This window comes from Morchella importuna (assembly GCF_003444635.1).
Source record: "Morchella importuna strain M04M26 chromosome Unknown Morimp01GS013, whole genome shotgun sequence".
In the NCBI taxonomy this organism is placed as follows: Eukaryota; Fungi; Ascomycota; class Pezizomycetes; order Pezizales; family Morchellaceae; genus Morchella; species Morchella importuna.
Window position 1 is genome coordinate 764,574 of NW_025763410.1, and position 24,560 is coordinate 789,133.

The following is a 24,560-nucleotide window of genomic DNA, read 5'->3' on the forward strand; positions in this document are numbered from 1 at the left end:
CTACATACGTGGTGACTACATGGCTTAGTATACATATATGATTCTGGAATCGAATCTCGAAGTCGGTCTTGGGCCTGGTACGTCCTCTGGGGCACATGTACAGAGATCCGAGGACTTGTAAGTTAGCTTAACAAAACAGAAAACTTAGTTCTACATGTAGATATCTCCTCCTCCTGGGGGATCCAGGTTTATAATTTGAGATTTCGCGCTAAATTAACCGATTAGGCGCCTCCTACTGGTCTTGGCGTCCAAATGCGCCAGCTTGTTCTGTCCAATTACAAGAACCGTTCCGTTGCACTGCCCCCTGCCTTGCTGTCGGGGTAAAAGCTATACCAGACCTCACGATCTAATCGGCGGTCTCCTATGTTTTCTGCTCCTATCTAATACACACACCCCATACTTGATCGCTCGTGTTAAAGATGTCCGTTGGTATAGGCCTTGGAGATGTTTGTATCATGCTACGCGGAGCGTTCACTATGTGGGCTAGAGTCCGTGGCTATTCGGAAGACACCAGGACTGTCCGGGAAGAGATATCCCTTTGGAAACTCAGATTAGAAGAGCTTGACCAGCGAGTCAGAGACGCTAACCTCTCGCCCGGAGCGGCAGGAATGGCCAAGCACGACCTTCTAGAGTCATTCAAAACGCTCGAAAAAATCGAAAAGCACCTTTGCGTGCCAACTACGAAGGGCTCTGGACACTTAAAATGGGCTGTATATCAAAGGAATAAAGTCATGGGATACAAGGAAAGCCTGAATGCTCTTATGAGTGGGATCGCGGAAATGATGATCACGTATGTAGACCGGGCGCTATAGATACATGTACTTACATCTAGTTCCTGGCTGACAAAACTGCGCGCAGAGAGAACGTTCACCACCAGGCTATTATAGTACCGACAAACAATCTTACTACTATATCGCCTACACAGTATAAAGAGGAGCCAGTCTTTTTGGTGGATGCGATGGATGAAATGGTTGTTTTTTCAGCCGCTTTTTGCCAGGACTTGGAGGTATGAACCAGTACTAAGTCATATTTCTATACAGTCCCGCCAGCTAATAGCTTTCGAATATTTATTGAAAAGTCGCTCCATACGTTGATTGGCCTCAGATTCAAACAGTCAAAGGTCGCATCATGGATGGAACAAAGGAGATACGAAATTACTAATGGGGCCACTGGGGCCAGTTTGAGCAGTGATGTTCATGGAAATATTGTCACGCCCGGTATGAGGCTATCGATGGCTATAGTCTTGAGGAAGAGATTTACGCGGCAAAGCCAACACGAGTGCCCGAGATGTGGAAAGTGGTATGAGGGGGCCACAAGTCGGGTTCTAGAGCGGGTTCAATGGTAAGACCGCTCGTTTGATTTCCCAACGTTTATTATATTAACGTTGTCTGTATATTCTCGGCGACTTGTACTGACTGTATGGTTCATTTAAAGTAAAATATGTCGGATAACCTTTCAAGTATCACTTGAGCCACGAATTACAGAACCAGAGCCAGAGATAGATGATGTCGACACGAACATGCCCCTCTGCGGCATCTCAGCTGGGGATGAAAGCATAATTAAAGAGCCGACTGCTGGGGCTACTGCTTTGGATGATGGGGATATACAGTTCTTTCGTCGGTTGCACGTTTTACTACCTGAAGTACATGAGAAGGCAAATCAAGCCCTCTCAATTGAAGGTATATTTCTCCGTAGTCAATTGACAATGCCTACTGCTATGATTAACCATGGTGAATATTCTCCAGAAACCTTACAGACATCTTTGACTGCCCTCCATTCCTGTGAATTCTGCCAAAAGACCTTTCCCCGTCCTTGCGACCGGACGAAACATCGCAAAACACATGAACGTCCTTTCAAATGCGACGTGGCAAGTTGCAAATACCACACTGAAGGATTTCCTACCATCAAAGAGAAGGAACGTCACCAAAATGACATTCATGCTTTCAATTCAAGGGAGTGGAGATGCCAATTCGCCCCTTGCACATACAAATCAAAGCGTGAGAGTAACTGCAAACAACACATGGAGAAAGCGCACCAATACGTCTACAAGCGAACGAAGATGAATCCGCGGAGGAGAGACCATCTCCTATGACTAATACCACCGATTATGATCAAATACCAGATCGAAGGATCTCTGGGAAACGTCAAAATTGATGCATTCCCACCGCTACTAGAGTAGAATTACAACCCTTCTAGCTCCAGCTTTACTTTAATATTTTCCTTTTGTACAATCCTTTCCGTGGGACAAAATTCCTCAAAATATTTTGTTTTTGAAATTTCACTACACATAGACCTCTCCTGGAGGTTACATGTATATATATCTGCCGCCCTCTCAATATATGCTACAACTTAGGTTAAAAGATCACATCAAAATGGCTTTAGTGAGGTTTCATGTCTTCTCGGCTCTGAAGCGAGTTGGCCGTTTGAAGTATTATATTACACAACGCTCTTTTGTTCAGCCTCCCCACCTTATAATTTCGCGCCAAAGCTAACATATTTTACGGATAACTTCTAGTTCATTTACACGGCTACCAGAGCAATGCAGATTGAGAACATGATCAACGTCTCCATCTGCTGATGGACCGCAAATTTTTACAAAACTCTTCGCACAGTTACACACGAACAACAATGAGTGTACCGAGGTATCTAACCCTGCTGATCTCTTGGTCTATCAGACATTCCCCCAGGCGCGGGGCTTTCAATTACATGACTCTTCTTCGAGTGATATTTTGCGATGACATCCTCGCACATCTGCCTTTGACATCTGTTACCGTTAGCTTTGTGGCTCTAGAAAGAAATCCAATAGGCTGTACGACATCTTCTTACGTGGGAAACACATGCAGAACTCTTGATTGCGCAAGGAGTTCCTGACAACGGGGGTATGTTATATATCACGCATATAAGGATAACATAACCTAATGATGAAAGTTACAGCAGTCAGATACCTCAAATCGTTATTGATTATGTTTTCCTGACAGCATTCGCGGAGATGACTCAAACTTCATTCGATTTCCCCCATATCAGCCACAAACCAACCTAAGGTTCCCCGCAACCATACCTGAACACAAAACAAAGAGCGGTATACGTATCTAGAAGCAGTCAGCATCCCTAAACTACCAGAGAGACACTTTCCCTCGATCTATTCTCAGAGCGCTGTATCGAGTGATACTTTATGATGGTGTCTTGGCACATCTGCCCGGGCAATGCGGGTGTATACATATCTATCGCCCCTGTCGCTGTAGTACTGGAAGCAGATTAGCATCGCCATATCTCCTCTCTCGCTCATAAAGACCCTTTAAAGTTTCTATACTCCAGGCGGTATCGCTCAACATCTTTCAAACCAACGCACGCATATATAACTAGGAGAAAAACACAGCGCAAAACCTAACCTTAACCAACCCTGAATATTGCCGAAATTTCAGTCTTTGATGAAACGTGGGCTTATAATTATCTATACAGGCCCACATCGATCGTGGCCGAGATGTGTATTCAGATATTGTAATGGGTTCTGGCTGCAATATACCACTTCCATGATGAATTCCCGCATGTATACAATTAATGAATTGTTATCCAATCAACCGAGGAGTACACCCCGACCGTGGCCCTTGTCTGAAGAGCCACGGGTGATTGCATGATCCTTTTAGTCCGGAAGGCGGCGTGCGTATATTGGAAGCCTTCCCGTAAGCTATAGCGGGCGTTCTATCGCCGGATAGATCAATTTTTGGTGTTCTAACGAATAGAACAGCGTGTCTATGTGTTTCTTATAGACCCCCCCCCCCCCCCACGAGGGGGGTCTATTTGATTATGAACTCTATCCATTTTCTATCCATTGCAATAGGGAGGACACCTTACTAGCGCGAGAAATAGTCCCAAAAAATGGCCTCGCGATACTCAATTGGTATTAGGCGGCGATTAGGTTTTTAGAAATCTATATCAAACACCGTATGCTTACGTCGGGAACCTGGTCTATTCGAAAACCATCCTCTATTGCAATAGAACACGTTCAATAGCTTACGGGGAGGCGCCCATTAGTTCGGGGGAATATTCTAGTTAGTACTGCATTATATAGAGTCGAATTATGGAGTGTCGTTCCACGCAGCTGTGCAAGAGAGATAACATTGTGCAGAAGGTATATATATATATATATTCCATAATAACGTCTAGTTGAGCATAGAGCTCATCGTGCGTGTTTCCTGCCATACGGGCGACATGGTGCATGGAGGTAAAGCGCATGGTGGTCAGAAAGCTTAGGAAAATTAAACGTGCGTCTTCTCAAGGCTGAAAAGGCTCGAGCTACAAGCACTACATGAATATAGAGCATATATATAACGGAGACTGCAGAATCTCTTGTCCGCCTTATTTCCATTTCCAGATCCTGGGGTGTCTACAGATTATGCTAATTGATCGTCTAGCTAGCTAGAGTAGATTATAAACACCAGATCAACCGAACGAGCTGAAACCGACTGAATGCGTTGCGGGTTAAACATCTGGGGGAGTACGTACGTACGTACCGACGTCAGTTAGGAATGACTGCGCGTTCCGGGAGTTAAAGGGCAACTCTATCGACCGGGATTTGAACACCCTTACTAGAAGTAAGACACAATGGACGTCGCCTAAACACAACGCTGAAGAAGAAAACGCCGAACCCAACGCAAGGACGAACATGGACCACGCATATCACGGATATATTCTCTCCACACTATCCCATGAACCGTAGAAGCCTGAGGTTCCAATTGGGTACTTTGCAACTCTAACCTCGATAAAAACACAAAAACGATATAATCCAGCCCTGTTCACTAATAACAAAGAAGCGGGAAAGTTTATCAACCGATCCCAATAAGAGCTCCTAATATAGTACTCACGAAGCTGGTGTTGCTGTGAATTTAAGAAAGGTCACTTTATTTCAAGTGGGACCCAATCGGGTCCTTAACTCGGTTGCTACGGTTGATGGGATACGTATACTCGGGTAGACTACTACCCCCCCGGTCCAAGATTCGCTAATACAAAGACCTCGATCGCTCTCTCCCTGCCTCGCGCAATGAGGGGCTGACCCTCGGAGAAACTCTGCCATCACGCATGATGCATGCCAGCATCTCACGGATCACCCAGGGCCCCTATGTACCGGGTGTTGAGGGTAAGTGGTCAGAATCTGATAAGTGAATGTTACGGTGAATAGGTGTATTTGTCTTATCAGATTCTGATCACTTTTCGCTACACCCTAGTACTCTAGAGTAGAGTACATACTCTATAGACGATCATGATAGAGTATGTATCCCCGCCTGCTGACTGCATGCATACCTCGCTCCCCTCGCGTGTAACCCCAGACTATCGACGGCAGATCACACTCTATTACAAAGCCCATGGCCTGGATATTTGCGGGGGAGAGGCCAGCACGTCGTGTGCTGACAGACAGACAGCCTGGTGCGTGGTTCAAATGGTGTTGTGATCAATCTAAATACATCAGACCTGCAGATCTTCCCGTTGACTCTTTGGTGGAGGTTACATGTGTGTACCTACTCTACTCGTATCCCCGTCATGTAACCAGCTTGTCCGTGCCAAGGCTCGTGTCTACTAATTGTCCCCAACGCGGCCAAGTCCTCCGATTAGTCGGTTAAGCAGTCAGCCAATCAGCGCTGTACTTTCTTGCAATTCCCTGTCAATGATCTGCCGGTAGTTTGACCAGATCTCTACTCTCTACTCTAAGCAACCTCTTCTCCGCCGAGTGCAGTAGTGAGACCTGGGTGCGACAATCCACGTAGGTATAGGTATAGGTAGAGTAGTACTCTAGAGTAGATCGAGCACTGTGTCTCAGGCACATCTCGGAGCATAGTGCGAATATATATATATGGAGGGTCCAGTGCTATATATTCTCGCACCCCCCCTTTTTTTTTCGAATTGACCGTCCATCAGTCGCCCACAATGAAGTTTTTCGCTGCTCTTGCTAGTACAGTTGCTGTAGCCCTCGTCACTAGTGCCCATGCATACTCAACTCAGGACTCCGATCCCATAGCCACCGACTTGGCCCCGCTTCTCTCCCCGAATGCACGCATTTATGTCCGCGGCGATAACAGCACTCTCTTTGACGAGGTGACGCTCCGATACGCGCTCGTCAAGCCTGATATCAGCGTCGCAATCAGCGTTGGCGCCGCCGAAGATGTCCCCGTTATCGTAGGACACTCCCTGATACCCCTTCATGGGTAATAATATTGCTGACACCCTCGACAGGTAAAATACGCATACACCCACTCCCGCGAGATCCTTGCCGCAAACCGCCGCCATGGCTGGTCCAAAAGCCTAGACTATGTCAAAGATGCAATCATGATTGACATCTCCACTCTCACGAATATCACCGTTGACGCTGCCGCCAACACTGTGACTGTCGGAGGCGGGGTCCGTGTCGGCGATGTCATGCCCGTACTGCAGGCCGTCGGAAAGGAGACATGTTAGTCTGCCCAAGTATATAATATCACATGCCTGCTAACCCTTGTAGCCACCGGAATCTGTGACTGTGCTGGCTTCCTGGGTGTCACACTCGGCGGCGGGCATGGACGCCTCCAAGGCCGCCATGGCCTGGTGGTGGATAACATCCTATCTGCCCACCTGACAATTGCCACAGGAGAGACAATCACCGTCTCCAACACGTCAAATCCAGACCTATTCTGGGCACTGCGCGGTGCAGGCCACAACTTTGGCATCGTCACGGAGGCAACATACCGCATCTACGACGCCGTAAACGGGGGGATGCAGTACACCACCAACGCAATGTACGATCCTGTGTATATCCCTGAGATTTTCAAGGCCATGAACGACTTTGACGTACCAGCCGAGAGCAACGCACTCCTAGCCTTCTTCGTCAACCCTGTTCTGGGCACAGTTTGTCTCCCCCCTGACCTCACTAAAAATGCCCATACAAACTAACACGTGCAGCCACAAATGGTCATGAACTTTGTCTCCTCCGCCCCCGAAGCGGACGCAAGGGACCAGTTCAAGTCTGCCTTTGGCCACATCCCCTACCTCTCCCGCAATGAGACCATGGTCCTTTGGGCCTCCGTCAACGGGCAAGGGCTCGACGGCACGGGCGACTATGCATGCCGCAGCCGCGCGAGGAAGCGCATAGGCGGGGTGTCGACGGTGCGGTATGACATCCAGTCGGTGCTGGACGCGTACGAGAAGTATAAGGAATTTACGGCGAAACCGGGCGCGGAGGGCTCGATTATGCTTTTTGAGTCGTACTCGGTGAAGGCGGTGCAGGCTGTGGAGAGGGCGAGTACGGCGTATCCGTGGCGGGATGAGACGGGTGTTATGTATGCTCCCCTCTGGATCTATTGCTTTCTCTTTTTCCATATGAATTCCCTTCTCTTCCCTTCTCTTCCCGCGCTCTGCACCACAGTACAGTAGGTGAGAGTTCTAACTAGCTTGCAGCCTCCTCGACGCCGTCTACACCGACGCCTCCCTCGACGACGCAGCAAACCACTGGCTGGCCGGGACGATGGCGATCCTGCACGCCGACAGTGGCTTCCCAAGGCCTGCTGTGTACATGAACTATGCCAGCGGACTGGAGGGCTTTGGCGCTGCGTATGGGTATGAGAAGTGGCGGCAGAGGAAGCTGAAGGACCTGAAGAGGGAGTGGGACCCAAGGTGTGTGTTTAGTGGGTATAATCCGATTCCGATTGACTGTGAGCGGTGAGGTTGTGCTTTGGGAGGGGGTGGGGGGCGGGGGCAATGATTTTAATGCGAGATTTCGGGGGTGTGGGGTGGTGGTGTTACCGTAGATATATGTGCTTGGAACGATAATGTGGAATGAATAAATACTTTTTCAGTTGGTCAAGCCTGTGTCTTTGTATGGAGGTAAGGACTCCACTCCGAGTATGTGGACGGAGATGAAAGATGTTTACGAAGCAGGAATTGTCGTAGAAAGCCATATCTATATATACCGCAAGCTTATACAATTAATTAACCCCTTTAGTATGATCATCTAACTGGACATGCATGGGCATCCCATATCAAATTCACCCCTACCCGCGATGAACATACTCTCTACATAACCGCAATACAAACCTATCCCCACACCGGCTTTGTCCGACCAACACCTACATCACTTTCGTCTGCAGCTGGTGTGCCCCAGTTATGTAGCTACATGTTGTAGAATACCGCAAAATCTGAGAAAATCCGCTGAGACATAGCAGGGGTATAGGCAACTTTTGGTGTACTCTCGAGTTTTGCGGTGGCGCCTTCCGCATACATACCGCCTGTGGAGGGATGCAAGATGATGCATTGGAGATCCTCCTCATTGCATAGATTGGTGCAGGTATGATGTAGCCCTGCGTAGGTGGGGGTGGGCGTTTTGTGTGTTTTGGGAAATGATCGTGCGGTGGGAATACGAGCTGTGTTAGACGGAGATCTACTCTAGAGCCCTACTGATAAGATTGAGGTTGTGTAAAAGACACGTGAAATGTACTTCTGGCTATGACTATGGCAATGGATACGTTCCTTCCCGCACGCAGCTGGCTAACATCGTTACATCTGCCCACGACTTCTGGCTAACGTTGTTGTCTGCCCTAATCTTACCGCTTCTCTTTCTCACACCGTCTTCCACTGCCAGAAACACCAAGCATCTTTCTTTACAGCGATATACCCCGCTTCGGACCTCAGCTGGCGAATGAAATGGACGCAAACGAAACCACCGGCATCCCCGAGGATGACAAGATACGTATACTCAACGACAGTACTCCCGACGATTCGCCGACGACCCCCGCCTCCCCCGGCAGGGAAACCATCACACCACCGGGCACCGTCGATCCAGTGTATGAGGCAAAGGCCCAGGTGCTCAACGACGCCATGCTTGAGATTGGTTTCGGCCGTTACCATAAGGCGTTGTTCCTGGTTGCAGGGTTTGGGTGGATGGCTGATAACGTACCTCTCCTCCTCTCGCCCTTGTTCCTCTTCACTGTGCAAATGGACTAATTGGTGTTCTTTGTGGGGTGGTGTAGCTGTGGCCGCAAGTAACGGCAATCATCCTACCGGCGGTGGTGAACGAGTTGAGGCCGGAGAAGGTGGTGTATTTGTCGCTTGCGCAGACGTTGGGGCTGGCGGTGGGGGCCGCCGGGTGGGGTGTGGGGTCGGATATTATTGGCAGAAGATGGGCGTTCAATATGACTGTGAGTATTGTATATAGCTGTGATGGCTCTTTAGTATTGGGGGCTGGCTGACGTCTTGACTAGTTGTTGATTACGGGGGGTTTTGGGCTTGTGGCGGGCGCGGCGCCGAATTTTGGGGCGTTGGCGGCGTTTGATGCACTCTGGTCTTTGGGTGTGGGAGGTATGTTCTTAGAGGGGGAGGGTGAGTTTGTGGGTAGGGGGTGGTTTGCTGATTGGTGCGATAGGGAATTTGCCGGTTGATTCGGCGGTCTTTTTGGAGTTTATTCCTGGGACCCATCAGTACCTTCTCACGGTCATGAGTGTCTGGTGGGCATTTGGGCAGTTACGTGTGTAGGATTATCTGATTTCTTCATTGCCGTAGCTGACAGTGGGGAATAGTTGCAAGTGCTGTTGCCTGGCCTCTGATGGCGAATTTTGCGTGCGAGTCGGCGGAGGGATGTACAAGGTCTGCAAATATGGGGTGGCGATATTTTGTTTTCACGTATGTGTATAGACTGCTAAGGATTATGACACATTTTGCTAATCTTTGTGGGAGTTAGAATGGGCGGCTTCACACTTGTCATGTTTCTTATACGATTCTTCGTTTTTGAGCTCCACGAGTCACCCAAGTTCCTCATGAGCAGGGGAAAGGACGCAGAGGCAGTCAAGTCCATCCATGCGGTTGCCAAATACAACAAGGTGGTGAGTACATTGACAGTCGAGCACCTAGCAAGGATAGATGCAAAGGCAGAGAACTCGGCCAACAGGAGAGGGCCGAGATATGCAATTATTGGCGCAGCAGTGGAGCGTAATCTGCAGCGCTTCAACCTCGAACATATACGCTCCCTATTCACAACGCCTAGATTGGCCTTCTCAACCAGCTTGGTAATTGTACTTTGGGGCATTATCGGACTAGCATGTAAGGACTACTTTGTTGGAGCCATGTATTAGACTAACGACATAAAGATCCGCTATATAACTCCTTTCTCCCATACTTTCTTGCGTCGCGCGGCGCCCAGATCGATGACGGATCACCATCCACCACATTCCGCAACTACCTCATCATCGCCGTCTGCGGCATCCCGGGCTCCATCATCGCCGGCCTCGCCGTCGAGCTTCCCCTCCTCGGCCGCAAAGGAGCCATGAGCATCTCCACCATCCTTTCAGGCATCTTCCTCTTCGCCACTACCACCGCTCGCACCTCCAACGCCCTCCTCGGCTGGAACTGCGGCTACGCGCTCTCCAGCGCCGCCATGTACGGGATCCTGTACTCGTACACGCCAGAGATATTTCCTACCAGGAGCAGGGGCACGGGGAATGGGCTTGCGGCAACGGCGAATAGGGTGTGTGGGATATTTGCGCCAGTGGTGGCCATGTATGCGGATTTGGAGACGCCAGTGCCGGTGTATGTTAGTGGGGTGCTCTTTTTGGTCGCAGGGGTGCTGATGTTGGCGTTGCCGTATGAGACGTTGGGGAGGGTGAGTATTTGAGTTGCGAGTCTGGGGGTAGGGATGGCGGGGGGTAGAAAAAGGGAATGGTTGGGAGTGAGTGGTAAAATGGGTGTAGATCATTGGTAGAGTAGAGCAGAGTAGATTAGGTTGGTAGTACTAGTGGAGAGGCTTAATATACCCAGAACTTCACGGAGATTGCGCTTTTTCACTTGGGCTCGTCGTCTTCTTCCTTGGAATCTTGGGATTGGAAAGCGCCCTGGGCAGGGAGTAGGCATGCCGCGTGAAAAGACTGGCCTACTATAACTATACTACTATTCGCACTCGTATAATAGTAGACACTAGATGTGTCTCTATACTCTTGCCGATATATGCCACCCGGGGCGTAACTTATCAATGTGCATTACACCGATAACGTGAGCCCAACACCTCTTATACAACACTAGTCTACCTGGATTAGACAAAACATAACGGCACATGGGTATTGAGACAAGTACAGGCAGCATAAACCCTTATCCCGCCGTCCTACGTACGGCCACTGCCGTGTCGGGAGTGCATCATACGGTATCACTCGGTCTTACAGCTACAGCTTATTGTTTCCTTATCAGTTATGTACCTACAGTGTGGTGTGTGGGATAACGGTGGGTAGGATCCGGGATCACTCCTATCCACATTTTCTGGATAGTATGGTCTTCCTCCTTGTGGTCAGAACTTACTCGAAAGTGTTATGTATGTGCGAGTGATTGAGCGTGATGCACATAACTCCATCCTCCCATCATGATTTCTGGGCAGTCTTCATCAAGTCAAAATGAATACGGGATTAACGTGGCCTTTTGGAACCTGTTAGATAACTAGAACTATTTACTAGATTATTGTATTGAATAAGGCTTATCGCATTCGTGAATGGGCCGAACAGCCCCAACCAGATTACCTAGAGCTCCCCACCCCCTCCTTAGGTGGGAGGATGCTCTGGGTAGGCTAGAGCAGTCATGTGTACAACCAGAGTCAAGACTAATCCTCTGCCACTTTTGCGTTGGGCGGTATATAACCGGGTGGATATCGATGGGTTAATGATCAACCGAGGATATATATCATAAGAATCCTCGAGATGTTTATGTGGGGTGCTGCATGGAATGTAATCATAACCTATCACTCGGGGCTTGGCGGCCAGGTATGGTAGGATCTACACTGACCGGCGAACTGGAGGGAAATTCACAGAGATAAGAATAAGACTGTTTTAGCCAAAACACTTACAATATCTGATATGTAATCACCACAGTTGGCCTTAATTGCCGTTATCCTCAAAAAAAATAATATCAAGTCGGTGGATCATGGTCGGATTAAGGCGCGTAGAGTACATATTTTGATTCGATCTGACACACTCCATTGGGTCACTCGCTGCGCACATGTCCAATGAAATGATCGGTTGAGAGACTCTAGGCCCCCAGCCTTGGCACGGCATCCAGACAGCAAGAATCTCATATATCTCCTCCACGGCCAGGTTGCGCCAGCTTTAAACCTGCAACACCCACACCAGTCGGCCCCGCACGGCTCTAGCTCTATCAGTTGCGCAAAGATGGAATCCCCCGTGGGCAGCAGACCGCCCTCCCCAGACCTCACCGTGCCACCCCCTGGCATAGGCACCGGCGTATACGGAGCCGTGCGAACAGGCGTTGCGACAGCCTTCAATAGCCTGGTTTCGGGTATTTCGCAAAGGTCGACGACACGGGGGGATGATATAATTCCGCCGATCCAGGCGCGGGTAAGGCCACAGGACTCGATGGCTCAGTATACGAGGGCGTTTGATCAGAGAAGAACAATAGCGGAGGCGGCCAAGAAGTTGGCAGAGTGGTCGGCAGCGGGGGAGCAGAGGGGGGAGGGAGGGGAGCAGGGGCAAGAGGATGAAGAGGATGATGCGCGAGGGGCTCAGCCTATCCACGCGCACGGGGGGCGCCATGGATCGGGAAACGTAAGGAGCGCAGCCCGTAATAGGGCGACGCGCGAGCGGGAGGAGATAGTAATGCTCGGGACACTAGGGGCCCGGCATAGAGCGGGCCAGGAGCGACAGGAGCTTCCAGAGGGCCAGCAGCCAGGCCTTGCAGAAAGCCTAGCTGTAGCAGCTGCCACCAATTCTCGAATCCACTCCGCCGCCGAGGGTATCACCGAGGAGCAGTTGCACGTTACCAGGGAGAAGATACAATACGATCGCCGTAAATTCCACTTTGCCATCGTTGGAAGGGCCGGATCCGGGAAATCCTCGCTAATCAACGCCTTCCTCAACCGAAAACCAGGTGAACCGGGCGCTGCGAGAACGGGGCCGACAGGGACAACGGCTGAGATTTGCCGCTTTCAGGATCCGGGACCTCGGCCCCCGCGGCAATGGGCAGTTTGGTTCGATGTGCCTGGTGTTGAGACATTGGGTATACCCCACCTGGAGTACTTTAAAAACCAGGGATTATACGCTTTCAATGCCATCATCTTGGTAATCGGAGACCGCTTCGAAGAGTTTGACTGCAGCATCATGGCTTCATGCCAAAAGCATGAGATCCCGTGCATCATTGTAAGGTCAAAGTTGGATCAACACATCGACAACATGCTCAAGGAAAGAGACGAAGACTACCAATATACGTGGCGTGAATCAATGGTTAAGGCGGCTCGAGACGAGTGTCGGACTATATTCAGAGAGCAGACACGAGCGATGGTAGAGGAAGCGCTACACAAGGCCGATCTAGAGTGCCAGAAAGTCTTCTGTGTTTCTAGGTTTGCTCTCAAAAGTGCGTATAATGGTACGCCCATACACGGAAGTGTTCCTGAAGACCGACTAGACGAGCAGGAGCTTGTGGATATTTTGGAGTCGTTTGCTATAACTAGGCGGTACTTATATTAATGTCTAGTAAATAATACTTTGTTTCTTTCGAGTCATGTACAGGTAAGCTTCTCCAATTCTGTGCGTTGACTTTGGCAGCTCAATAATTTTGGGATTAGCACCCGCCTGCATAGGCGATGAGGGATTACGATATAGCCGTGGTAAGAATGGCTGGTGGACCACGGATATGAAAACTAGTCAGACAGAAGATAATTTGAGATGGGAGAGGCGTATCCTACGTTTCCTTCATAGAACGACTCAGGATAGAGCTTAAATCAACGCTAGCCACATCTCTCTTTCTGCTTTAACGTCGCCTGGCAAACATTACAGAACAACGTTGTATTCTGAGCTTCGGGCTGGCGCAGATATCTTTCACGAAGTCGAGTTTTTGGACTAAGGTTGCTGGTTAAAATATCCGCATGTTCCGAGAGGTCCCGAACAGCTAGTTCTCATAAGACGTACGCCCCGGACTATGCAGGTTATGGCTGAGGAGGCGGTGGATGTAGTAGAGAAGTACGCGGTCATCCTGATCGTGGCGGTCGTGGTAGTTGTGTTGAGCGGGGCGATATGGTAGAGGTGCGCAATTAAGGTGAAGGCGATGAATATGGTGTGTGAGAACTGGATGAAGTGAATAGAGTCGGAAAGGAGGCGAAAACCGTTGGGTGAACGTGAAGGTGTATTCTTGCCACGATATATTTAATGCACTCCGCTAGATGATAACACTTTGAGTTAAATATTGCGTGTTGGGATGTTTCCCGAATATTCCCGATTAGGTTTGATTTTGCTGGGTCTGTTTTAACGCACTGTGTACGATACATTTCTTTGATTCTTTTTGTGTACTGAGCTTGAGGTTGGGTTCGTGATAAACTGTGAAATGTATACTACATATATTCTGTGATGGTTCTTGTGTATACATGTATTCTGCTATTACATGTAGTTACTGCGTCCTCTAGTGTCCTCTGCTCATCTAGCAGACAACGCTTCACATGGGTATGTAGTTTCCAAGTTTACTCTAATCCTCCCATCTCCTAACAGGGAACTCTAGTACTACTAACCGGCTTTGCCAATAGTGCTCTTTGCTTATTCATCAACTTCAACCACTCCATGATGAAACCTGCAAATTCGCGACTTCCCTCTTTCAGCTATCACTAACCTTACATGGTAACTATAGCTGGTTTTTGATTGGTTCAATTATTGTTATCACCTGCCTTACCAAGTGCGTGCACGGTCCAAGTCGCGAGTTTCATCCGTCTAAGAGATATAAGTCTTGGCTTGTGTCGCCGAGCGCCTGTATGAAAGCCGCACTAAGACCGATAAGGTTAGGTTTTGTATATAAACTCTCTTGGTACGATCTGGCGCATTAACGACACTGCGAGCCAAGGATACAATGTGAGATCGAACGATGTTCCCTATAAGTTACGTCCTAACACGCTGGAACATTAGAAAATTCTTAGCACCTATACGAGAGAGGGTACCAGTGGAGGGATAAGATTATTCTAGATTCTTAGGATGGTATTTTCGGTAGCCTGCCTGCTATGAGTTAATCTTTACTTCTCACTAGAGTCCTCGGACTGGATCGAGAAGATTGGTTGCATGGTCGCTCAGCGGGTCACAGGTCAAGGCAAAGGAACACCAGTGTTTTCTCCCCAAATAATTTCATTTGCTAAACTTAAGGTTTCCTATCTCTTACGAGATAACAAGCTCCATCGGGCAGCTGGAGAGATGGTTCCTCCACATAAAAAGAAAGAGACATGCTCCATTTGGCAGCAAGAACAGATAATTCCTCCAAAGAACGAAAGGCAGACATGATCAATAGGCATTTGTGGGAGCTTGAACGAACGATTCAAGTGTTAGGGAAAGAGTAGTTGAAGTCCTCAGGGATAACCACTCCACCAACCCATACATCGCCTCGTGATTAGACCTTCCTAAAGTGCCATCTGGCCCTTGGAGAGGTGGTCCTCTCCCCACCGATGACGTTAATGATATAATGGGAATTATCGGTGATAGCAGTCATGTAGAGATTTGGTCTCTGAACACTCTGGACTGAAAGGGATCTAACAACGGAAAAAGACTAGTTATTAAATAGATCGGGTGTGTGATTTATAAATTAAAAAGCTACATACCCTTGGTCGAGTTGTTCAATCTTCCATCTCTGGTTTTGCCCACCGTGGGCGGGATAGGTAATGATATTAGTCCCCGGCTCTCCTCTGCCTCCTTCAAGGTCTAGAACGAGCCCTGAATTCAAGTGCGTGCACTCGTAGGCACCGCTGGCGGGGTCAAATTGGAGTCTCCAACGTGAAGAGGCCATCTCCATAGCCATCGCGTTATTATCAAGGGAGGTCAATGCGTGGTTGCGATGCCTGTCGTTTGTAATGAAATAAACGCCGTCTTCGAGTGGTCGAGAACCCATCTGAGAAAAGAGTAAGTAGGGTATCTTTATCGGATATTCTACGAGCCCGTACCTTTGAAGTTTGAAGTTACTGTTGAGCGAGGATATTGAGGAATAGATAAAGTCAATTGAGAGTGTGAGTCGAGAGTGTGAGTGATGATGAGAGGGAGAAGCTGCGGCTATGGGCTCTCTTATATAGCCATTTTGTCCTCTGGTTTGACCAATTAACCAAATTTGCAATATTAGAAGGGCTAGAAGGAAAATGTGAACATAGTGCACCATATGCGATGCGCCTAGTGACGGATTTCTATTACGATCTCCGGGCAAATATCCGTATCAGAATAGCGGATAAAGCTCAACTTACAGTGCTAGGCAGATGAGTTGTAAATTGGCTAAGATAATACTACACTTCCCTTTAGTCCTGCATTATTGTCCAAATGGGGAATATAATCTTCAGTTTTCAGCTGAGATCAGACATTATCACCACAGCTGAGAGTGAACATGATCACTGATGCATGTGGAAAAAGAAATTCAAAGTCTATGTAGCTAGTTGGCTGTGTCGCCCTACTGCAACAGAAGAACACCAAGTTATCAGCTTTGTTATTTTTCAAACGTCCCTCAGCTGAGATTCGGCACAAAGACTGCAGGATGAGAACTGTAGTGAATTTGATGCTGATCTGATTATCTGTGTATGATCGAACCTCAGCTGGTTATGACCATACCTCCTTGATCTATTCATTCCTCAACATGTACTCTAGAGTGATATCACATGAAGGCGGGGTGTTTACGGGCCTCGCACATGCGCACCTCTACAACTAGCCGCTAGACATGGCGAAGAAAAAATATCACAGGCCTTGCACATATCACCGTTCCGTTCAGCCAGTATGAATACGCCATGAGCCAATCTACACTTGAAGCAGATAATTGGGTGGGTTAAGACGAGCTCTTTTTTTTCTTTCAGTCTACAGAAACCTGATATGAAGAAGAGTTTTGACCTCCATGTTGCTATTAGCTCTTTGATAGAATCATACTAACGTCTGCAGCACTAGAATCCGACTTAAATGATGCCTCATGTCTCATAGCGATTGAAATTGACAAACAAATATTAGCACAGCTATTGAAAACCACTAGGTAGCAAACTAAAGTCCCAAGATACGGTGTGAACCATGAGTCAAAAAGAAATCTTGTCATCTGGAAGCCAACTTTTACAAGTCAATATTAAATGAGAATCGTAATCAGAGATACAATACAATTAGGAGATTGAAGTGCATAGGTTAAGTTCGATTGTAGGCAAGAGACGCAATAAACAAGTACACTGTGTTTTCGGTGATCTAGTTCCAAGCCGCGGTGCATATACTCGATACATACACCTTGGGGGCGGTACAAGACCGAATCAAAAACTGTGGCCCTACCAATGTGTTTAGTTAGAGCTGATCAGCGGAGGATGAAAAAATACACTTGGCTACAAGTACGTATTGAATGGTTTTCTTCGGTTGTAACTTTCACACCAAGGCATCAGATTTACGATCGGAGTCGGACATTGTATCGCCAGTCTGCTGAATGTACAGAATTAACCTTTCCTGCATGATCAAGCTTTATCTTATCAGGAAGTGATAGACGAGCAAATACATGTGGGTGGAGGCTGCGGCCGGCCAATAAGATACAGAATTAATCCAGCGCCGTCCTGCAGATTCACAGTCTTGGCGCCAAAGTAAATTCATGGAATGGCAAGGCAAGCCCAGTTTCGTAGCGATTTAGGTACAATATGCATGGAACCAGATTCTAAATATGTATGTTTCGGCCTACATACGTATTAGGCTATAATACTGTTTATTATTCCTTGCAGCTTTAGCTGAAATGACAATTCAATCATTATCTTATTACATAGAGTCGATTTTACAATATGCATCAGCCTCCGACCAAGCTTTAGCTACACCTACTCTATGTAATAAAGCATTGTATCTATCTCATCCAACCACAAATTGCAGCGTTCTCTTGGTGATTCTACACAATGACATTGAGTATATACAAATATTCACTTTGGGCCCTCCGTCTTTATTTCAAGTGGGACCTAATTGGGTCCTTAACCCGGTTGCTACGGTTGATGTGATAGCCTCCTCGAGTTGTGGTAATGCGCGCACGCGCATGCGGAAAAGATCATGAAATGGGCAGGTGGTATATTTGACCAGATTTTATGTCCTGTGGTAGGTCGATCTCAAGACTGGGTAAAAGTCTTTCCAGTCTTGTCTCCCTGCTGTCCTGGTATGTATTGTGTGATCAGCTCGGGATTGAGTCTCAAGACAAATTGCAAAGCTAGTCTCAAGTTATCTCGTCTTGTGCACACCGCTACTTTCTCCCTATTCGTGGTATGGTGCGAATACCCTTGAAGGTGACACAGCGGTGTTTGGAAGTGGAACTATCATGGCTGCAAGATGACTCCTGCCGCAACTCGCTTTTGAAGGGTATAAATGGGTATATTAATACTGCTCCACTATACAAAAAGAGCCGATTTCAAGCTCTAATAACTTTAGAACTAGGATAGATACCAGAAGTCTGTACAATGAAAGTAAACTTCATCACTACTACTACACTTTCATTTACCGATTTGTTTTATGTTTTTTGTGGTAGAGTTATTAGCGATTGGCTTTTTGTTACTTTTTGTTACCTTTAAGACGGGCCGGGTGACACCATATTACTAGCTGACATGGTGCATAGAGCAAGGGGGAAAATTATTATAGAAGTATGGGAAGAGTCCCATTGGCCGAGTCAGCCACTTAAATCTGTTTTTAAACCCCTGTTTCTACTCGCGACCAGCAACAAGAACCCGAAAATGCACGTCCTAATCTGCAATTTCCATTGGAGTAGAAGTCAAAAATACACCAAAGACTTGCAGCTGCATATTCGGGTACTTGTTGCTGGTCGCGAGTACAATAATTTTCCCCCCAGATGTATCTGTAGAACCGCAGCTGGCCGGGCCGCGGGGTGTTTTGAGCGCGGGGTAAGATCAAACTTGAAGCCTTGAAGATAAATTACAGATCTTGCATAGAAACGGCTCACAACAACTCTATACCTAGGGTGATCTACAGACCACATTTGAACGCCTACAAACCTTCAAAAATATCCACGGGAAGGCCTCCATTAGCAGAATAGAAGTACCATGGCCGGATGTAGATTAGGTACATGTGTCAATTAGACTGTAGCGGATAATATTACTTAAACCCTTTTTTCAGATCTAAAGTTTAGATCTAATTGATAATTATTTTATGCCTGTATCACAGGTGTTCAAAAGCACCCAGGTGGTAATAGTTACGGTTCAAGTGTATAGAGCCCTGAGTGTTCACTAATACTCAGGCACCCCATCGGCGATATTCCCTCAATTGCAAGGAGTGGAGACAAGCCAAAAAGAAACAGTCAAGCCCAGTTTTCGATTGTTCGTCAAATGTCGCCTGTGCGTCAAGACGTTCAATAAGGTCCGTGAATGTTGATGTATTGTAGTAATATAATATATATGTGGAGTGCATGCTGAGATCGTTCATCCCCGCACATCGTGTAACGCTACAGAAATTAAATGCAGCCGCAAACTGTAGAGTAGATCATCGAGGATAGAGTTCAGCTGAAATCCCACATATATATCTGCATATTGGCGTAAATCGTGCTTGGCAACCAGATTTTGGTATGCAGACCCCAGTCTAGTTCGGAAACGTTAGAAACAGCTACGAGTAATAGCGTACCTAGTACGCGAATGATAAGCGACGTACTACATACTTATGCTCCCCAAGACAGACACGGTCAAACCTACAGCTTGGTGCGTGCACGCAGATCCTCATTATAAATAATATATAGCCGGTGAGCCTATCAAATTTCTAAATAAGGTTAGGGCGATTAGGTGTGAAATGGTGTCCTATTATTTTGTTGTATATACTGAAGCCACAACTGGGTGTTAACGGACATGGAAATATTAATGCTTGGCTGTCTCCTATGGAATATCCTTAGACTCCGTGTCAGTCTGTCGACGTCTTCACCCATGCATGGACGACTACTCGTTTACCACGAAAAGGACCAGAAAATGCAGTTGCTCAGGGCAAGGATTATTTGTATGGGGTGGCGGTGATCTCTCATACAAATCATTACTGTTTCCCTCACTTGCATTTTTAGGTTCTTACCCTGGTATGAGTACAGTTGGGGGGGGGGGGGGGGGGAATTATTGTACACGGGGCAGCTAAGAAGGGCCTGAAAATAACTTTTGATGGTAACAACCTCTGATTCGCGGCCGGCGAAAAGCTACACCAAATTGAGCACCTGCTTGCAGGTTGCATTTTCAGGTTCTTATTGCCTGCCCCGAGTAGAAACAGGGTACAATAATTTCCCTCCCCCGCTGTATCATCTGCTTGCAATTGACTCTAATTTGGTCTGGTCTTACTATTGGCTTAAGTTGCTCATCGTCTAGGAGGCCTACTTCGATTAACACACGGGAATCACCTTTACATAGCTCTACTCGTGACAAATTCCGGGCTTTCCAATAAATTTAATAAAGTTCTTTAGTTCTCAATTATGAGTCCGGCCGCGGTGGCCGCCTACCTAGTATTACCGATGCCCCTCCATCACTTGAAAGCTCGAGCAACCCGAGAAAACTCGACTGATGAAACCTCGATCCTGCTCGACCCTACTGGAGGTCAGAACTTGAGCTACGAGCTTTAGCGCACTCCACTCTTCAATTAGACTCGATGGACCCTAGTCAACCCATTCATATCCTTATTTACACCTAATGAGCGTCTGTATATATGAATTGATCTAACAAGCATTTTGACGTATGGGCCCATGTGCCAGCTAGCCAGGTACTCTCAAACATGATAGAAAGTGTATGTAGATGTGGAATGAACTCCTAGAATAATGCCTAAAGTTTCCCTGGGGTAAAAAGCTGCCGCTCATTTGTTCTAAATCAGCTTTTTTTGATCCGTTTCAAGACAGTTAGACCAGCTCGGATATTCCTTGGATAAAGTTCATACAGCATCAAGCTTTAGGGAATACCTACTTTCCATCAATGAATCTTCAATTGCGTTATAAACATGTACATTGGTCAAGCTGAATGCTGTTTCGATTAAACTGATACACAGACTTATTTCACAATGAATATACCAAGAATTGCAAGCATTAATATTAGAGATGCTCCTGATTAGAGATGCACATTTTCTCGCTGAGAATCAGCTCAAAAAGTGGTTGCTCGCTGAGAATCAGCTCAAAAAGTGGTTTCTCTTGTGTTGCAGCCGTAAGCCCTTATCCAAGTTTCTGAAATAGGTTCTTGAAACGCCCGCCGGGAATCAACCGCAAGAATAGTACATCCACTTGAAGGACAGTGATTTGAATACAGTGGGCTTAAATTGTGAGGATCACCTTTCGGGGTGGTCGGAAGGTAGGAAGCACTGGGGGGTTGTGGATATATCCATATACAAAAAAGGTCATGAGTAATATAGTGGGAAAATCTTACGCAGTAGATAATTCCACACAGCCTAAAGATAACGAAGTACAGAATAATAAAATGGTAAGGTTCTCCAGGTCGCGCAGTATCGAGTTCACTGGGATAAAAAAGGCTATTTTCAATTGTTTTAAGCCTTATCTGACTAAGACCATATACAAAGTAAATCGTCTCTTTTAATTATCATCGTGGAATAAATGTCCATTGTCTCAATAGGTTATTGGGGTCCTTTTCTTCGCCAGTGACACGCATCATGTACTCCGGTTGTGAGGAGGTAAGAGCGAGCATGAGCTTAGGGCTTGACACATTCTTGACATAGTAATTACTAGATGTATGGCAGTAAGCATATCGTTCATGAGTAGCTACAAGCTATAGCTAATAGGAACCACAAACCCTGATGGCAATCTCTTCAATTTCCATCTTTGGTTTCCAGTGTTGTGATTCGGATAGACGATGACATTTGTGCCGGGTCTATTGCCAGAACCCTCCAAATCCAAGACGAGCTTCGAATTGACGTGGATTATGGTGTAGTTCTTCTCCGCAGGGTTGAACCGGACATCCCAATATGTCATCATCTCTTCAGTGGCGAATACGTCTTGTCCATAAGAGCTGAGCCGATGATTAAAGTGCTCGGTATTTGCGATGGAGTACCGGCCATTCGGCAGAGTGTCTAATTTCTAGATGTTGGTGAGTATAAAGTTCCCTGATAGGTGTTTCTCTTGAACCATCGGGCGCTATACTCCCACACAGCGCAACACTGAATCAAAGCTTGTAGGGTCACTTGCGCATCTCTTTAAAATGCTTAGTACATCTTCTAATACCTAGAATAAGATACTAACCTTCGCTTCTTCACATATTTCGCGAGCGCTGTTGGGGTTCACCCCGAGATCGTTTGATATATCATTCCACATTTTGCTAGTAAACCAGTGAAGCGTTAAAATCGCATGTTTTTTTGCTAGGCTGATCGAGGAATCCTGTTGAGCCATCTTTGAAGAGAACTGAGCCTTTGAATCTTGTGCGGTTTTGAGTAGGTGTTAAGGCTTCGATAGAGCCTCCCAGTCGGTGGCAAGATCCTACAGTTATGAAAAGGATCAAGTAATTATGTAAGCGAGAAACGTGTTCCGACCCACCACAATCACAGCATTGTGACCTTAGCATTAGAGGTGGCTAATACATCCGTGTGGTTACAAGTTGTTTGGCGCCGATGCGGGTCAGGTGACTGTGTGTGTGTGTGTGAAGTCATTTCATTTCTAGTTTCTAGGTACAGAATGGTGGCATGTAGTATAAACTCTGACGGGAAGAAACCTAACCCTGGACAAGTCTTTTTTTTTTTTTTGTTTAATGCATTAATTGCATGCAATCTTACAGTTATGGCAATAGCCCCTGAACTACTGTTACGAACCACTACCGCAACACGGGGGAAGCATGAGTCATCGGAAAGTGCCGGAAGTTTCTGCGAAGGATTAGTAATCGGGTTGTTCTCTTTCTTATATATATAGGGGTGCTGGCCCCCTCACTGTCTACTTCTTTCCTTACGCAACATCTTGTATTTTACTTTGAGTTATTACTTTGGGGGATTTACTTCGCTTCAATACACTTCGTTACTCTCAATCCACGTTACGTCCGCTGCCCATCATGCTCTTCGCATCCGCCGTTATGTTCCTCGTCGTCGCCCTCGTGGCCCTCTGCTCGCCTACCCCGCTGTTCCCCTCGGCCCCCTCGCCGACCGCTGTCTCCTCCGTCCTAGTACGGACCATTGTCCCTGCCCTCGCGCACACCGTTGACTCCACCCTCGTCCTCGTGCGAGCCTATTCTCTCCTTCCCAGGAGCCCCCTAGTGTCCTTCGACCCCATTGCCAAGCCTTCGCACACAGTTCCTTACACTATGTTGCGTATCTTATTGTCGACCGACACCCTCTCTCCGGAGAACAACAACACACTGCTACCATTCGCCTACGCCGCCCTCTTCCTCCTAGCCTGGACAACAGCCTACCTACTCGGTAGACTTCTCCCCCGAGCCAGGGAGGAACCACTCGCCGACCAAACCCCCCCACTATTGACACCCCGACGCACTCGACGACTACAACGCCTCCTCCTCCAACGTGCTACCTCTTTTGGAAACCCTACAGGAAACGACCCGGGTTGGTGTTTCCTAACACTAACCTCCAGGGACTTCCACCCCTACCTCATCGGCATCGGACCATACCCATCGCCTGTCAAGGTCTTGAATACCCTTCATCGGTTAGGAGCACCACTACTCCCTGCCCTGGTCACCCGTCATAGGGGCACAGCACACGTCACCAACACCCCCGGCGCCCACACGGCCACACGACTCTTACGGACGAGAAGGGTAGGAGCCAAACTCAAGATCGGACAACTACACCACCCCGGCGACTGCGAACCCTTTGAAGTACCAATACGGCTATCTCGGAACAAGGACGCGCTCCAGGCGCTGGTGGACACCGGAGCCACCGGATATGGGTTCATCGACGCTTCCTTCGCCAAGGCCCGCGGATATACCCTCGAGGAACTCGCGACCCCAAGACATTTGCAAGTGATCGATGGACGAGCCATCGCCTCCGGAGCCATCACCCACTGTTGCAAACTCCGCCTCGAGATGAATGATCATGTGGAAGGGGCCTCCTTGTTTGTCACCAAGCTCGGCGACGTGAAAGTGGTCCTCGGACTCCCCTGGCTACAACACCACGCTGCCGAAATACGGTTCGCCGACCGATCCATCTCCTTCCACGCCGAACGCTGCCAACAGCACACGGCAACTCTCTGGACCTCCACCCTCACCTGCCCCCCATTGACCGCCTCCGCCGCCACCCTGCCGCCCCCGCCAATACCCCCGAGACCAAACACCGCCATCCCCTCGCGCCCGCCGCCGATACCCCCAAGGCCAGCCACCCCTCGCCGCACGATCACCTTGTCCGCCGCCCGATTCCGCAGAGAAGCACAACAACCGGACAACCAGCTTTTCCTCCTCGCAGCCCGAGCCCCAAGTCCAAACTCATCGCCGTCCCAATCAACCGATGAACTGGTCCCTGTCGCTTACCACCAATACCTCCACCTGTTCCAGGAATCCGAGGCCCAAGCGCTCCCCACCCACCGGTACATCGATCACGAAATCCCGCTGATGGAAGGCAAGCAACCACCCTTTGGCCCCCTGTACGGCATGTCCTCGGAGGAATTAAAAACCCTGCGGGAATACCTGGACGACCAGCTAGCCTGAGGGTACATCCGTT

General features: G+C 47.9%; 8 protein-coding genes across 8 annotated transcripts; 5 read left to right on the forward strand and 3 right to left on the reverse strand.

The window, feature by feature from the left end:
• Nucleotides 1–419: 419 nt before the first annotated feature.
• LAJ45_05112 (uncharacterized protein) lies at nucleotides 420–2,092 on the forward strand (the record flags this gene model as incomplete). Its single annotated transcript, XM_046114685.1, has 5 exons — nucleotides 420–790; nucleotides 859–1,006; nucleotides 1,079–1,341; nucleotides 1,435–1,679; nucleotides 1,746–2,092. 5 exons carry the CDS (start codon nucleotides 420–422, stop codon nucleotides 2,090–2,092), a joined length of 1,374 nt encoding a protein of 457 aa, XP_045972234.1.
• Nucleotides 2,093–5,919: 3,827 nt separating this feature from the next.
• Nucleotides 5,920–7,687, forward strand: LAJ45_05113 (uncharacterized protein; the record flags this gene model as incomplete). Its single annotated transcript, XM_046114686.1, has 5 exons — nucleotides 5,920–6,168; nucleotides 6,226–6,442; nucleotides 6,491–6,873; nucleotides 6,928–7,304; nucleotides 7,423–7,687. 5 exons carry the CDS (start codon nucleotides 5,920–5,922, stop codon nucleotides 7,685–7,687), a joined length of 1,491 nt encoding a protein of 496 aa, XP_045972235.1.
• Nucleotides 7,688–8,664: 977 nt separating this feature from the next.
• On the forward strand, nucleotides 8,665–10,627 carry LAJ45_05114 (uncharacterized protein; the record flags this gene model as incomplete). The annotated part of the gene is made up of 7 exons (XM_046114687.1): nucleotides 8,665–8,913; nucleotides 8,991–9,158; nucleotides 9,222–9,318; nucleotides 9,383–9,484; nucleotides 9,537–9,639; nucleotides 9,698–10,056; nucleotides 10,104–10,627. The coding sequence occupies 7 exons, from the start codon at nucleotides 8,665–8,667 to the stop codon at nucleotides 10,625–10,627; spliced, it is 1,602 nt and encodes a 533-aa protein (XP_045972236.1).
• Nucleotides 10,628–12,161: 1,534 nt separating this feature from the next.
• On the forward strand, nucleotides 12,162–13,585 carry LAJ45_05115 (uncharacterized protein; the record flags this gene model as incomplete). The annotated part of the gene is made up of 4 exons (XM_046114688.1): nucleotides 12,162–13,359; nucleotides 13,419–13,424; nucleotides 13,480–13,514; nucleotides 13,571–13,585. 4 exons carry the CDS (start codon nucleotides 12,162–12,164, stop codon nucleotides 13,583–13,585), a joined length of 1,254 nt encoding a protein of 417 aa, XP_045972237.1.
• A 1,781-nt stretch (nucleotides 13,586–15,366) lies between these two features.
• On the reverse strand, nucleotides 15,367–15,771 carry LAJ45_05116 (uncharacterized protein; the record flags this gene model as incomplete). Its single annotated transcript, XM_046114689.1, has 2 exons — nucleotides 15,367–15,505; nucleotides 15,575–15,771. The coding sequence occupies 2 exons, from the start codon at nucleotides 15,769–15,771 to the stop codon at nucleotides 15,367–15,369; spliced, it is 336 nt and encodes a 111-aa protein (XP_045972238.1).
• Nucleotides 15,772–15,791: 20 nt separating this feature from the next.
• LAJ45_05117 (uncharacterized protein) lies at nucleotides 15,792–16,122 on the reverse strand (the record flags this gene model as incomplete). Its single annotated transcript, XM_046114690.1, has 2 exons — nucleotides 15,792–15,861; nucleotides 15,914–16,122. 2 exons carry the CDS (start codon nucleotides 16,120–16,122, stop codon nucleotides 15,792–15,794), a joined length of 279 nt encoding a protein of 92 aa, XP_045972239.1.
• Nucleotides 16,123–21,496: 5,374 nt separating this feature from the next.
• On the reverse strand, nucleotides 21,497–22,224 carry LAJ45_05118 (uncharacterized protein; the record flags this gene model as incomplete). The annotated part of the gene is made up of 4 exons (XM_046114691.1): nucleotides 21,497–21,638; nucleotides 21,707–21,990; nucleotides 22,054–22,104; nucleotides 22,153–22,224. 4 exons carry the CDS (start codon nucleotides 22,222–22,224, stop codon nucleotides 21,497–21,499), a joined length of 549 nt encoding a protein of 182 aa, XP_045972240.1.
• A 973-nt stretch (nucleotides 22,225–23,197) lies between these two features.
• LAJ45_05119 (uncharacterized protein) lies at nucleotides 23,198–24,351 on the forward strand (the record flags this gene model as incomplete). Its single annotated transcript, XM_046114692.1, has 2 exons — nucleotides 23,198–24,243; nucleotides 24,306–24,351. 2 exons carry the CDS (start codon nucleotides 23,198–23,200, stop codon nucleotides 24,349–24,351), a joined length of 1,092 nt encoding a protein of 363 aa, XP_045972241.1.
• Between the last annotated feature and the right edge of the window lie 209 nt (nucleotides 24,352–24,560).